Source organism: Vipera ursinii, assembly GCF_947247035.1.
Source record: "Vipera ursinii genome assembly, chromosome: 11".
Lineage (NCBI taxonomy): Eukaryota > Metazoa > Chordata > Lepidosauria > Squamata > Viperidae > Vipera > Vipera ursinii.
The window spans coordinates 2,993,618-3,005,358 of record NC_139524.1 but is presented as its reverse complement, the minus strand read 5'-3'; the positions used below and the strand labels follow the sequence as shown (position 1 = coordinate 3,005,358).

At 48.6% G+C, this 11,741-nt stretch overlaps 1 protein-coding gene across 1 annotated transcript in view; it reads left to right on the top strand.

Annotated features, from left to right (window-relative positions):
- Nucleotides 1-429: 429 nt before the first annotated feature.
- RASGRF1 (Ras protein specific guanine nucleotide releasing factor 1) overlaps nucleotides 430-11,741 on the top strand; it is a gene marked incomplete at both ends in the record, with an annotated part of 49,748 nt that continues 38,436 nt past the window's right edge. The window contains one exon of the mRNA XM_083370923.1: nucleotides 430-693. Within this exon, the coding sequence (XP_083227049.1) occupies nucleotides 430-693 (264 nt within the window). The remainder of the gene's footprint in view (nucleotides 694-11,741) is intronic.

The window sequence follows — 11,741 nt, the reverse complement described above, 5'->3', positions numbered from 1 at the left end:
CTCGGCAGAAGCGGCCGCGGTTGCGGGACGGGCTTCCTGCGCGGGCCCCGGCCGGGAGGGAGCCGCTGCCACCTGCGCCGCCCCGCCCGGGCCCCCCCCGCTCCTGCGCGCGCGCGGCCCGAGGGAGGGAGGGGGAGGGAGGGGGGAGGGGGCGCGCGCAGCTTCCCAGCGCCGCGGCGCTGCCGCAGTTTGCCGCTGTCCGCGGTGCTGGTGGTGGCGGCGGCGGCGGCGGCGCTGTCCGCGGTGCTGTCCGGCCAACCTGCCGCTCAGGTGATCGCGGAGCCGGAGGCGGCCGGAGCGCGCTGAGGCGGGCGGCGGCGGGCATGCGAGAGGCGGGCCGACGGCGCGAAGGGCTCCGGCCTGCTTGGGCTCCTCCGAGCCGAGCGACGTTGCGGTTGCCGTGGCTGTGAGCTTCCCCGTGCCCACGCTATGCAGAAGGCGCTGCGCCTGAACGACGGGCACGCCGTCTACCTGGGGCTGCTGGCCAAGAAGGACGGGGCCCCGCGTGGCTACCTCAGCAAGAGGAGCTCCGACAACACCAAATGGCACCCCAAGTGGTTCGCCCTCCTTCAGAACATGCTTTTCTACTTCGAGAACGACTCCAGTTCCCGGCCAGCTGGCCTCTACCTGTTGGAAGGGTGCCTGTGCGACAGGGCTCCTTCACCCAAGCCCAAGGATCCACTGGAGAAGCAGGTGGGATGGGAGCATGTCGGGGGAGGGAGGGGGCACGCTCCTTGAGAAGCAGAGAGAGGCTGGGGAACTCTGAGCCAGGCCAGCCTCTTTGGGGGTACCCCTCTGCGTGGGGGAGATCTTGTTCGGGAGTGTCTCAGCAGCGCCAGGTGCATCTGGCTGCAGGCAAACCCAGACTTCACCACCAAGGGCTTGTGATAACCATCCTCCCCCTTTCCAAAGCTCCTCGACACCCCACCCCACCCCGCTGCCTAATAAGCTGCATCAGAAGCTGGTCCTCTCCCCTTCAGCACCCAAGGCTAAATGGCAGGAGCTTCCCCTCCCCATCTTGGAGACATCCAGCCAGAAAATAAGTTAAATGAAGCTGCATGTTTCTTTATAAAATTAAGTATGGTAACCCATCCAATTAATTAGTCAGCATACTAAAATACAATGCTCCAGGTGGAGGATGTTGTAGGAGGAGAGCTCTGTTAGTCTTTGTTGCAAAAATAAATAAATAGTCTAGTAACATCTTTTCAGATTAAAAGGCTCAATAAAATGCCTTTTAATAAAATTGGGAAAAGTGCTAACAGACTCCTCCTGATTTTCTGGGGGAGGAAAGGGGGAGGCTGTGTTCACCTGCAGCCACCCACACTCCCACCTTCTTTCAAATCCATCTACCCCAACCCCACCACCCTCCCTCCCTCCCTCAAGCCAGCCCCCTCTCTTGGGGGGGGGGGCTGGAGGCCAGCCCACAGGCCTGAAGTGGCAAAAGCTGGCAAGCAGCCCAGCCTTGACAGATTTCCTAATCTCCTGGGCCCAGAGCCGGTCAGTCTCAGCCCAGTTGCTTGGGAGTTCCAAACTGCCCCTGGGCTGCACTGCACAGCGGGAGAAACCTCAGCTCAGTGCTGGAAATGCACCCCCAGACTCTGCTCCCAGCCCTGCAATTTGGAAGAGCCTGTGAAGCTCCTTGAAGAAGTGATCCGACTTGGAGCCAGCATACTCAGTAACCCAGGAGACCATACGGGAGGCTAGCCTGCAAGTGCAGGTATTGGGAAGCAAGAATCTGGGTGGGGGGGTGGGGGGGTGTCTCATGATGATGAGGAGCCTCACATGACTCTGTAGATTTGGTAGATTAAAGAATGAAAGGATCATCCAGCCAGAGCCAAGAGCAAAAGGGGGCCTTGCATGAATGGTGTTGTCCCCCAGTAGGGTGTCTACATTGGGGCACCAGAAAGGCAGACCTTCCTTTCCCAAATGGGAATGATTTTGTAGCCAAGGGGGAGATGGGCAGATTGTCTGCCTCTTCCAGTTCACCCTCTTGTGGTGAGATGTTTCTCTCTCTCTCTCTCTCTCTGGTATCCTATACAGAAAGCCCATTTTCAAAACCTTTTTCTGCTTTCACCATTCATTTCCAATGTAATCTCGGCAGTAATATTTATTTGGTGTCTTTAAATATTCAAAACATTTCATTACCTCAATACATTCTTGGTATGGTAGCCCAGGCCATTCCCATATTGGCCCAAAGGGGTGAGACTGTTGAGATTCCAGACTGCCTAAATGAGGAAATCTAGTCTTAACATGGTCAGGAAAAGAACCACATTGCACCTTCTGGAGTCAGGTGAAAGGTGGGTCACTTGGTCTGCTGCTCGCACAGCTTCCCTTGATAGGAATGCCAGGGCATCCGTTCCCCTGTTGCATGTTGGTATTTTAGGAACCAAGAGGGAGAAAGCAGGCGGAGGAGGCCAGTTTTTAGTAACTGCCCATTCGGGCCCAAGTGGTCACTGCCAGGCCACATGGCAGGAGACGCCCAGTTCAGGCCAGGTTCTCAAGAAATCTCACTCGGAGGACTGGCTGCTACTGCTTTCTTGGCCCCTTTTTCCTCAGGGGTGCTTTGGGAAACCAACTCAACTGTGAGGTCCTAGATCATCTTTTGCTACAGATGATCACAAGGGACTATCTGTTTCTCAGGCTTTCTGTGGACATAATAGTCTTCCACATCTTGGTTATTCAAAGCATTTTTCCTGTCTCAGATCAACACCAAAACAACCACATTAAATTACAATTAAAGGACTCCCTGCAACTGATTTACTATTGCAAGATCTTATTCCACTCAGCCTTATTTCTGCTCCATGTATATGCACATGTTCTGGGGACCACTTCTGAGTCTTCGTGATGGGTCATCATCTCAGCTCTGCTTAAGTGTAAGTCATGAGTAGGAAAGCATTGCTACCTTTTAAGCAGTTTCCAAAGCCAGAGGATCTCCACCCAAGAGTAGGTGTTCCAACACTGGAGGTTTTTAAGAAAAGACTGGACAGCCGTTTTTCTGAAATGGTATACGGTCTCCCGCTTAAGAGGTGGGTTGGACCAGAAGACCTCCGAGGTCCCTTCCAACTCTGTTATTCTGTTAAGAGCCAAAGTACTGCTGCCAGCTGAAAAGGCAGGAAGGACTCAGCAACGCCTGGCCCTCCGTTTCTTGCTGCAGAGGCAAACCAGACGCAGAGAGAAACGCTCCGGTGACTTCTGCAATTCCCTGGAAATGCATTAGTTTCTTCCTATCCCTTATTCTTTAAGAAGCCTCCCTCTCACCTCGCTTTGGCCCTTCCGATATGGGTACCCTATCCATATATGCGTACATGCATTTGTGTGCATGTCTCTGCCAATCTATTAGGCAACAGCACTAGAGGGAGGGGCAGGAGGCTGGGAAGATGCTCGGTTCAATTGCTGAACACCCTGAGCTGTCTACTCCTGCACTGAGAAGAAGGCTGGGAAGCTTGAAATGGCCTCCTTGCTTGTCCAACCTACAAAAGATGATGGAGTCATGAGGCATTGCTAGACTTGGAGCTTTGTTTTCCACTGCCCATTCCAGAATCAGGAACACATTTAGATATCCCACCCTTTGTTCCCCAACAGTGTCCAGCCAAAGGGGCTTCTGGAGCCAAAAGTCCAGCTGCAGCACCACAAATTCAATTGTTTCACTTCCACTTCAGTTTGGAAGCAAAACCTCCAAACAGAAAAAAGGGCTCTGCTTTCTCTTGATCAGAAGAATTGCAGGCTTTCAAAGGACCCAACACACCAGGAAAACCACTGGCTGCTCAGAGCAGGGATTCAGCCTGAAGCCTCCCGGGTGGAAAGCCACCCAGCCTTCCACTTTCAAATGGCTTTGCGGGATTTGCCTTAAAGGCCCGACTCTGGAAGAGGAGCGGGCATCCTCAGGCGCCTCTGGCCTTTCTCCCCAAGGCTGGACAGTCCCTCAGCTGTACTTCCAGCGTCCCTCTTCTTGGCTGCCCTCCCTTTCTCTGCCTGCTGGCCACTTGCCCCTGTCCTCCTCAGAGGGGGCCCCTCTGAAATTCATACAGTCAAGCGGGGTGGGGGGTGGTCTTTTTATTTGCCGAAGGTTGGAAGCTATATTTTTGTTGATGCAGATTAACATTTTATTTTTCCCAGCCGTATCACTGTGATCAGTACAATTACTTCTTTTTTATGCAAACAATATTTGTCTATCCTGTTCCTGCACCTTTGCTTTCTGTTTTCACCCATCAAGCTACTTGCAGCTTTCCCAGTAAACATTCTACAGGCAGTCCACATCTTATAACTATTCATTTAGTTACAACGGCAGTGGAAAAAAATGGTTGGACCATTTTTACATTTATGACTGTTGCAGGATCCCCGTCATCATGTGATCAAAATTTGGATGCTTGGCAACGGGCATGTATTTATGATGGTTGAATGTCCCGGGGTCATATAATCACCTTTTGTGACCTTCTGACAAGCAAAGTCAATGGGGAAGCCAGATTCACTTACTAACTGAACAATTGCAGTGATTCACTTAATAATTGTGGCAAGAAAGGTCGTAAAATGGAGCAAAACTCAGTTTGCTTAGTAACATAAATTTTGGGGTCAGTTGTGATCATAAGTTGAGGACTACTTGTATTTAGTCTCTATTCGATATATTAGCTCTGTACTTTTATAAATATGAGATAACAAGTGTTAAATTAACATTTAACAATTAAAAGTTAACCAAGCTAGATTCAATAATGGCATTTATTGTTTTAGACATTCAATAGATCAATTGCTTTATCAGATATTGATGAATTCTCCCTTTTTGAAAGTTTGGGGTTCGGGTTAGGATCCCTGTTGTCACCTTTGCCAGAATTTTGATCGACCACCAGCCCAATGATGAGGTGTTTCCTTCAGTGCTCTAAGATGCGGCCCTGCAGTTTTAAAGTGTTTAGAGATTTCCTGATTAGATTTCTCTCAAGCTGAATTTGCAACCCTGTTTCTTCAACCTAGACATGCCACCCTCTTCTCACACAACAGGCCCACTAAAGGGGCCAAGGGCCCTGCCTTGCCTTTGCTCTCTGTTGGCCTTGACTGGGCTCCATTGATTTTGACTCTGCTCCTTCTTGCATTGTCAGCAAACCCTTTTCTTCTTTTGAGCATCCTCTGCTCCCTTCAACTCATTCTGAGCACCTGGACTTTCTAACAACCCCACTAAAATTCTGGACGTTTCTGCTGCACTTGTGATTCTTTCTCCAGAACGTGCCCTCTTCTGCTCTGCTTCGTTGGCTGTCTTCCCTTTGTTCTCATTTGGAATAGTCTGTGCTTTTAGCATCTCCTTTTAAAATAGCTTCTGTCCACCTTGCGCTCATCTTCTCATTTACATCTAATTGTTCTGCATGGATTAAAACCCACTTTCTGGTAGACATGCTTTCAAGATGAGTTTGATTTCCTTAGGAGAATCTTCCTTACATGGTTCCCCATCCTAATATTACTGCTGCATCCACTTGGCCTAGTGAGATTTCCTGATTGAGTCAGGTATAGCAAGGGTTGCTGAAGTTCGTGTGCTTTCTTCTACCTTCTGAAAGAGAAAATGCCAGCAAAATAGTTAGTTGGGGATTTCCTCAAAGGACTTGGCAGCGTTTGCCTGCTAACACATGTTAGGGCAGTTAAAGTCTCCCATTATTACCACTTCACATCTCTGGAAAGATCTTTGCTTTGGGTAATCGCTTCCATACTTTTTCCGTAGTTGAATTGTAGATAGCAATTATAAGCATTGTTTTGATTTACTGTTCCACATGCTTTAAACAATGTACTTTCAACAGCACCAACAAACGTTTTCCCTTGAATTGAGCTGTAGATTTTATAGTTCAGCTGCTGCTGCTGCTGCTCCTTCTCCTCTCTTTCTATAATTTCTTTTCAAGAAGATTCATTTCTTCCTTCTCAGTCATGGGAGCCATCCTACCAGCTCTCCAAATATGATCTCATTTGATCATATTTCCCATATCGTGATGGATAATGCCATGAGCTGGGTTAATATTCTTGATCGTTCATCGTGCAATCGGAAGAGATAGTTATATAATTGTGCTGTCTCCTTTATTTCCGCAGGATACAAATCCTTATTTCAAATTCTTCTGGAGTTTTATCTCCAATCTTAATAAGACAAGCTTGGAAATTGTGAATACTCCATCACTGGACGTTTTCAAGAAGAGGTTGGACAGCCATTTGTCTGGAATGGTTCACTGTCTCCTGCTTGAGCAGGGGGTTGGACTAGAAGATTCCCCCCAATCGTATGTTCTAGGATTCAATATAAAGGCTTCTTCATCCACGTGGAAAAGCTTCTATGGTCCCTTCCCTCCCTGCTCATCCTTCCTCCCTGGCCTTCCACGCCTCCTCTTCCTCCTCTTTCTACAGCCCATAAGTATTTATCCAAGGTTTTTAGTTGGAGTCATACCTCAAAAGATTAAACCTAAAATTCTCCTGACTAGGGCCACCACACTTCACCACACATTTTTAACTACGCCTTGTGCCCCGCAGCCAGTCATTCAAGACAGGGGCTCCTGAAGACCAACCTCTCCTGCCCACAGGCCTTGTCTAACCGCTCAGTTTAACCGGCAATTTCCCTTTTCCTTTCCAGGCCTTGCTGAGTGAATGAGAAACCACCTGAAACTCCAGAATATTGATTTCCTTCCGGAATCCACAATGATGCAGTTAGAGCTGTTACTGCAGAATCATCTGTCCCCATATAGAATAGCAGAATGGGGAAATTGACAGTCAGCTTGATAAATCTTGGAAATTGTCCTGCCACACTGCTACTCTGTGCTCCTGAGAGACAAAGTTGTTTCCTGGGCTTCTTGTCATCTTTCATTTTTATTCCACATTGAAGGGAATCAGCAGCTTCCAGGTATGCCTTTTTGCAGGATGAATTGCGACTCCCTCTGCCCTTCAGGGATCTACTGGCTCCCTTTCCAGGATCTCTTTCCTCAACTGAAGATTGAGAACCTCTTTTTTGGGTTAGGGTTTGAATCTGATTCTGAGTTCCAGGGTTACAAAATACTTTCTCCATTTCTCATTTCTGGCTGTCCTTCTTATCTCTTTTTCACGGGTGACACCAGTTCCTGTTATTATACTTATTTTATTTCATCCAGTATGCCTTTGCTTTTTATTATGACCTGACAGACGGTCACTCGCTATTCCCAGCTGTCTTTTCCTTCAGGCACCGGAGCCTGTATTTGCTGCAAAGGACTCCTTAGTTGTGCTTAGAAGTTGGAGATGCACACCATAAGTCTTGCAAGTCTCCTTTTAGAGTGTCCTCCCTCTATTTTCTCTTGGGCGGAGGAAGGAAATGGGTTTTCTCAAGGCATAGCCTCTTCCTTCTCTAGGAATGCAAGAGGAACACCGTTTCCTCCCCCCGGGCTCCAGTTCATGCTTCGCACAGCCCTCCCTTTTCCCCAAAGCTCTAGATCTATAAATAGCCTTATGTATCCTCTGGTACAGGCACAACTACTGGCTGAAGCATTACCTAGTAGATTAAAGGTGCTAGTCCTGTCGATCCTTGGTTTGGGAAGCTGTCCCTGCGCATGCATGGAGGCATTTGGAAGTGAGCAGAAAACATGCAGCCCTCTGTCGTTTCATCCATTCAGAAATCAATTCTGATTTAAGGTCAGAAAGAACGGCAGATCTTTTGCAGGATAAGGCCCTGCACACATTGGCATAGAGGTGGGCTATGATTTGCTGCCCTTCACATAATCAGCATGTGCAGTGAGAAGAGCTATATTTAGATGAGAAAACCCTCGTCTCCTTGGCCTCATCCGCAATGTTTCCAGGGTGCTGCGGAAAATGAATCCAGCAGGATGCCCTTGAAGCAGGCAAGCCGGATTGTGTGTGTGTGTGGGGGGGGGAAACAGGCAATCGGAAGCTCCCCAGTGCAAAAGCCTGGCTGATCAGCATCTCAAGAGCCACTGGCATGACCTGGCACACTTCCAGAGAGCTCTGCCTTCCTTTGGCATAGCTCTAACCCTTAGTTCCCCCCAAACCGCTGAGTGCCCTCTCTGATAGCAGGGTGAGGGTCAGTGAGAAAAGGCCACGTAAAGCTCCGATCTCTCTTGCATTGGTCTAGGTGAGGTTTCTAGGCTCAGCAAAGGGAGCCACGGTCGGCTCTTCGCTTTCTCTGCCGCACCTTCTTTCTCAGCACAGAACACAAAGACCTCGGGAGGGAAAAGGCAGAGACGTGTCGGGACCTGTAGAGTGATCCAAATATTATGGAGAAGGAAAGTGGTCCCAAGCCGAGCACTGGCGGACTGGGGGGAGACCCCTCTCTGGGGCTCCTCTGTGAGGTCCGCAGGGCAAGAGCAGTGGGCTGCACTCAATTAGAAGGTGGCCATTACCCTTCCAAGCAGCCTCTTGACCTGTCTTGGCAAGGATGCCGACACCCCTATTCTGCGTATTTAGAAGCTCAGGAACGTGGAGTGAGCAGTGCTGGGTGGAGCAATTGCCCAGAGCAGCCTCAGCCTTGCAAGAGAGGCCCTTGTGCTCCCCCCTTGGCAGCCCCGAGCACTGTGGGAGCTGGGGGTCGACCTCTGCCTGCCAGGATCTCCTCCCAGGTTGCATTTGGGGTCTCCGCTGATTAGAGCTGTGGAAGCAGAAGGGGGCAGCTAGTGCTTCCTTCCTTGCTTCCCCACTTAATCGATTGAATCTGTGGCTATCCAGAATATTCCGTTTCCTAGGAGACTGTAGAAAGGAGAGCAAATGAACTGCAAGAACTCTTTTGCTGGGCTAGAAGCTTCCCTGATGAAAATTAACACAAGAATAAATGCCAAAGGAAGCTAAAAATAGCCTGTCCTGAGTCTGCTCAGCTCCTCCACACGGCAGCCTGCAACAAACCGGGGCCTCCCCCCTCTGTTTGGCTGAGACCGAACACCAGGGCTTATTCAACAGGCCGACACGTCCATGAAGTCTAGAATTAAAGCAATAATTAATATCCGATCAAAGCTATTTATTAGGAACTATTAAAGGCTCACAACATACAGTGCAGTCATGTAATCGTTTGGTATTCGGTGGTAGAAGTGCAGTTTACAGGTCACTAGCTCTTCAGCTAATGCATCTTAATGGCACTGGGCAATACCCAGGACACTGAAGAAGACGACGACGTGCTAAAAGGCCTCTCCCAGATCCAAAGCAGTTGCCTCTAAGTTCCCTTTCAGACCTTCCATCCTGATGCCCCCCTGCAGGAATCTTCTCTGCCCCGCAGAGACTCCACACCCCTCAGGGCAGCCTCTTCCACGGTGCGACAACCTCAGGATGTTCTTGCTCATTTTCCGCCAACATCTCTTTCCTTGCACTTTCTGATCCTCTCCCTGGGAACAGCTCTGTGCTCCATCTGGGGTCCTTCAGGTGACTTGTCTCTCCCCAAAGGCCTCCATCCTGCAGTCAAGGCTGAGCCCTGCCCTTCGGTCATTCCTTGTAAGTGACTCCTTCCAAGTCCCTGGTCGTCTCGGTTGCTTTAATCTGACTTGGGCCAATTTTTCAGTGAAAATCCTTCATGACCAATACAGCCTGCAGAAAAAAAATATGAGTTGTCTTGGTGTTTTTGTTGAAGTAGCCCAGGATTGCGGTTGGTTGGGGGGCTTTTCCAACTACATTAAACTGTTAGCTCATATTCGGCTTAGGATTCAGCAAGGCACAAGACCCGTTCTCTATATATTGTTGCCTACTGTGATTTTCCCTAACCTATACCCAGACCCTTGATTTGTTCCTAAGCAGAAGTAAAAATTTGCTTTCTCTGTTGAAATTCATCTTGTTGGTTTCTGACCGTTGTTGTAGCTTTCAAGATTCCCCTCAATCTTGATGCTGCCCCCCAAAATGTTTGCCATCCCTTCATTTTTGTGTCCTATGCAAATGAGATCACTCTATTTTTCTCATGTTTTTCTTATGTTGAACAGCACAGGGCCTGGAGCAGAACTATCCTTTCAGCTTGACTGGGGTGATTGTTCTACTACTTCAGTTTACGTCTAATGGTAGCCCAGTCCGGGTGGCTCAATCATTCCATGGATTGCAAAAGGGTTAACAGCGAGCTGTGCTTCTTGCCCAGGAAGAATTTATGGCTTAGAGAACTTCCCATGCAGATGGCCTCCTGCATCAATATCAATTCATCACTATCAAATTACCTACCTTTAGAGTTCCACTAGACAATCAGTGCATAACACAGAAATATGTTATAATTATATTATCGTATATTATAAGAAATATTCCCTTGCCTAAACAGATAAGCAGGGTGACCATGATGAGCAGGAGGTGCCAGTGGGGGCTGCTGGTTGCAAATCACGGGTTGCTCTCCTTTCCCAAAGAGGGTAGCGAGCCTAAGGTGAGGGTGGGGGATGCAATTGGGAAGATTTAGAAATTCACAAAAGCTGCCCAGCACCTCAGGTGTGAGGTGGCATGTGACCATCCTAGAAAAGTAGCGGGGGAGGGGAATGAGCTGAACCGGTGGCAGCACCGCACAAGCCTGAGCGAGAGACGGCTGGAGCTGCAGGGCTGTCAGGGCTCAGTGGAAGCACCAGGATCAGCGCCAGTCTCCAGCTGGAGCTCGGTGCTGATCCTGCCGCTTCTGAGCCCAGAAGAAGCGCCGATCAGCTGGAATGTTGCAGCATCTCCAGGGTCTTCTGGTTTACATTCAGATGCTTGGCAAATGATTCATATTTATGATGGTCAGTGTCCCAGGGTCATGTGAAGTGACCAAAACCTGCTGCAACCATCCAGCAGAGGAGGGGGGGAATAAAAAACAAACACCCCCACCCCACCCCCACCGCCAATCCTCAACAGAAATGCTCACAACAATGAAAACCTCGGACAGGAGGAAGAGCGCCGTTGGGTGGACAAGCAGGTGTCTTGCTCAGCTGTGGCTTGGGGGGCACTTTTTTCAGTGCCATTGTAACTTCAAACGGTCACTAAGTGAACTTTTGTAAGTCGAGGACTACCTGTACTTCATCACTTTTTCCTTTTTTTTTTGGTCATCAAGTTTTTGACACCTTGCTAGGGGACTGGTGGTCCTCGGATGTTGCCATATCCTAAAAGTGGGTGAAAAGGTTGAAAAGCCCTGGTACATAGCATGTTTAAATGTATGTTATGTATGTGTACACTTTAAGAGCAAGCAACTAAATTTCATTTTTAATGTGTGGCAATGCGTCCACAGCAAAACATAACAATAAAGGTTATCTATCAGTTGATTGTTTCCTCACCTCAAAGGGCCAACACGAGTCCCCCTCATAGCAAAAGCAATTTTGTAGAAACCATCATAATTTCCGAAGAGACACGGCTTCCTCTACCCCCAGGGCCAGGACACCCAATGTCACCACTGCCCCCCCCCCAAATGACCTACTCTTTGAAAGCCCAGCACGACTCCCCCCCAGAAAGAAGGAGGAGAGGCCAAGAAGCAGGGCGGCCATCAGGGGCCCTCCTGGCCTCGTGTGGGGAGCATCATAAAGGGGGGGGGCTTGGTCCCTAAAGTGGCAGGAGGGAGCTCCAGCTTGGCAGAGCAAATATTATTTTTTTATAATTTTTATTAAAACTTTTAAACAAGAAGGTAAAAACTAATACAAACTAATAGAAAGTGAGGAAAGAAATGAAAAGGAAAAAGCGCAAGAAAAGAAAAATGGAAGAAAAATAGAAAAAGACATAAAGAGTGGCACTAACAATTATAATTATATTTTAACCTTCCTCTCTAAAATTATATCCTCTTTTTTCTATAATCTATCCTCAAAACCATAAATCAGAAGTTCATTTTTTTCAGTTTT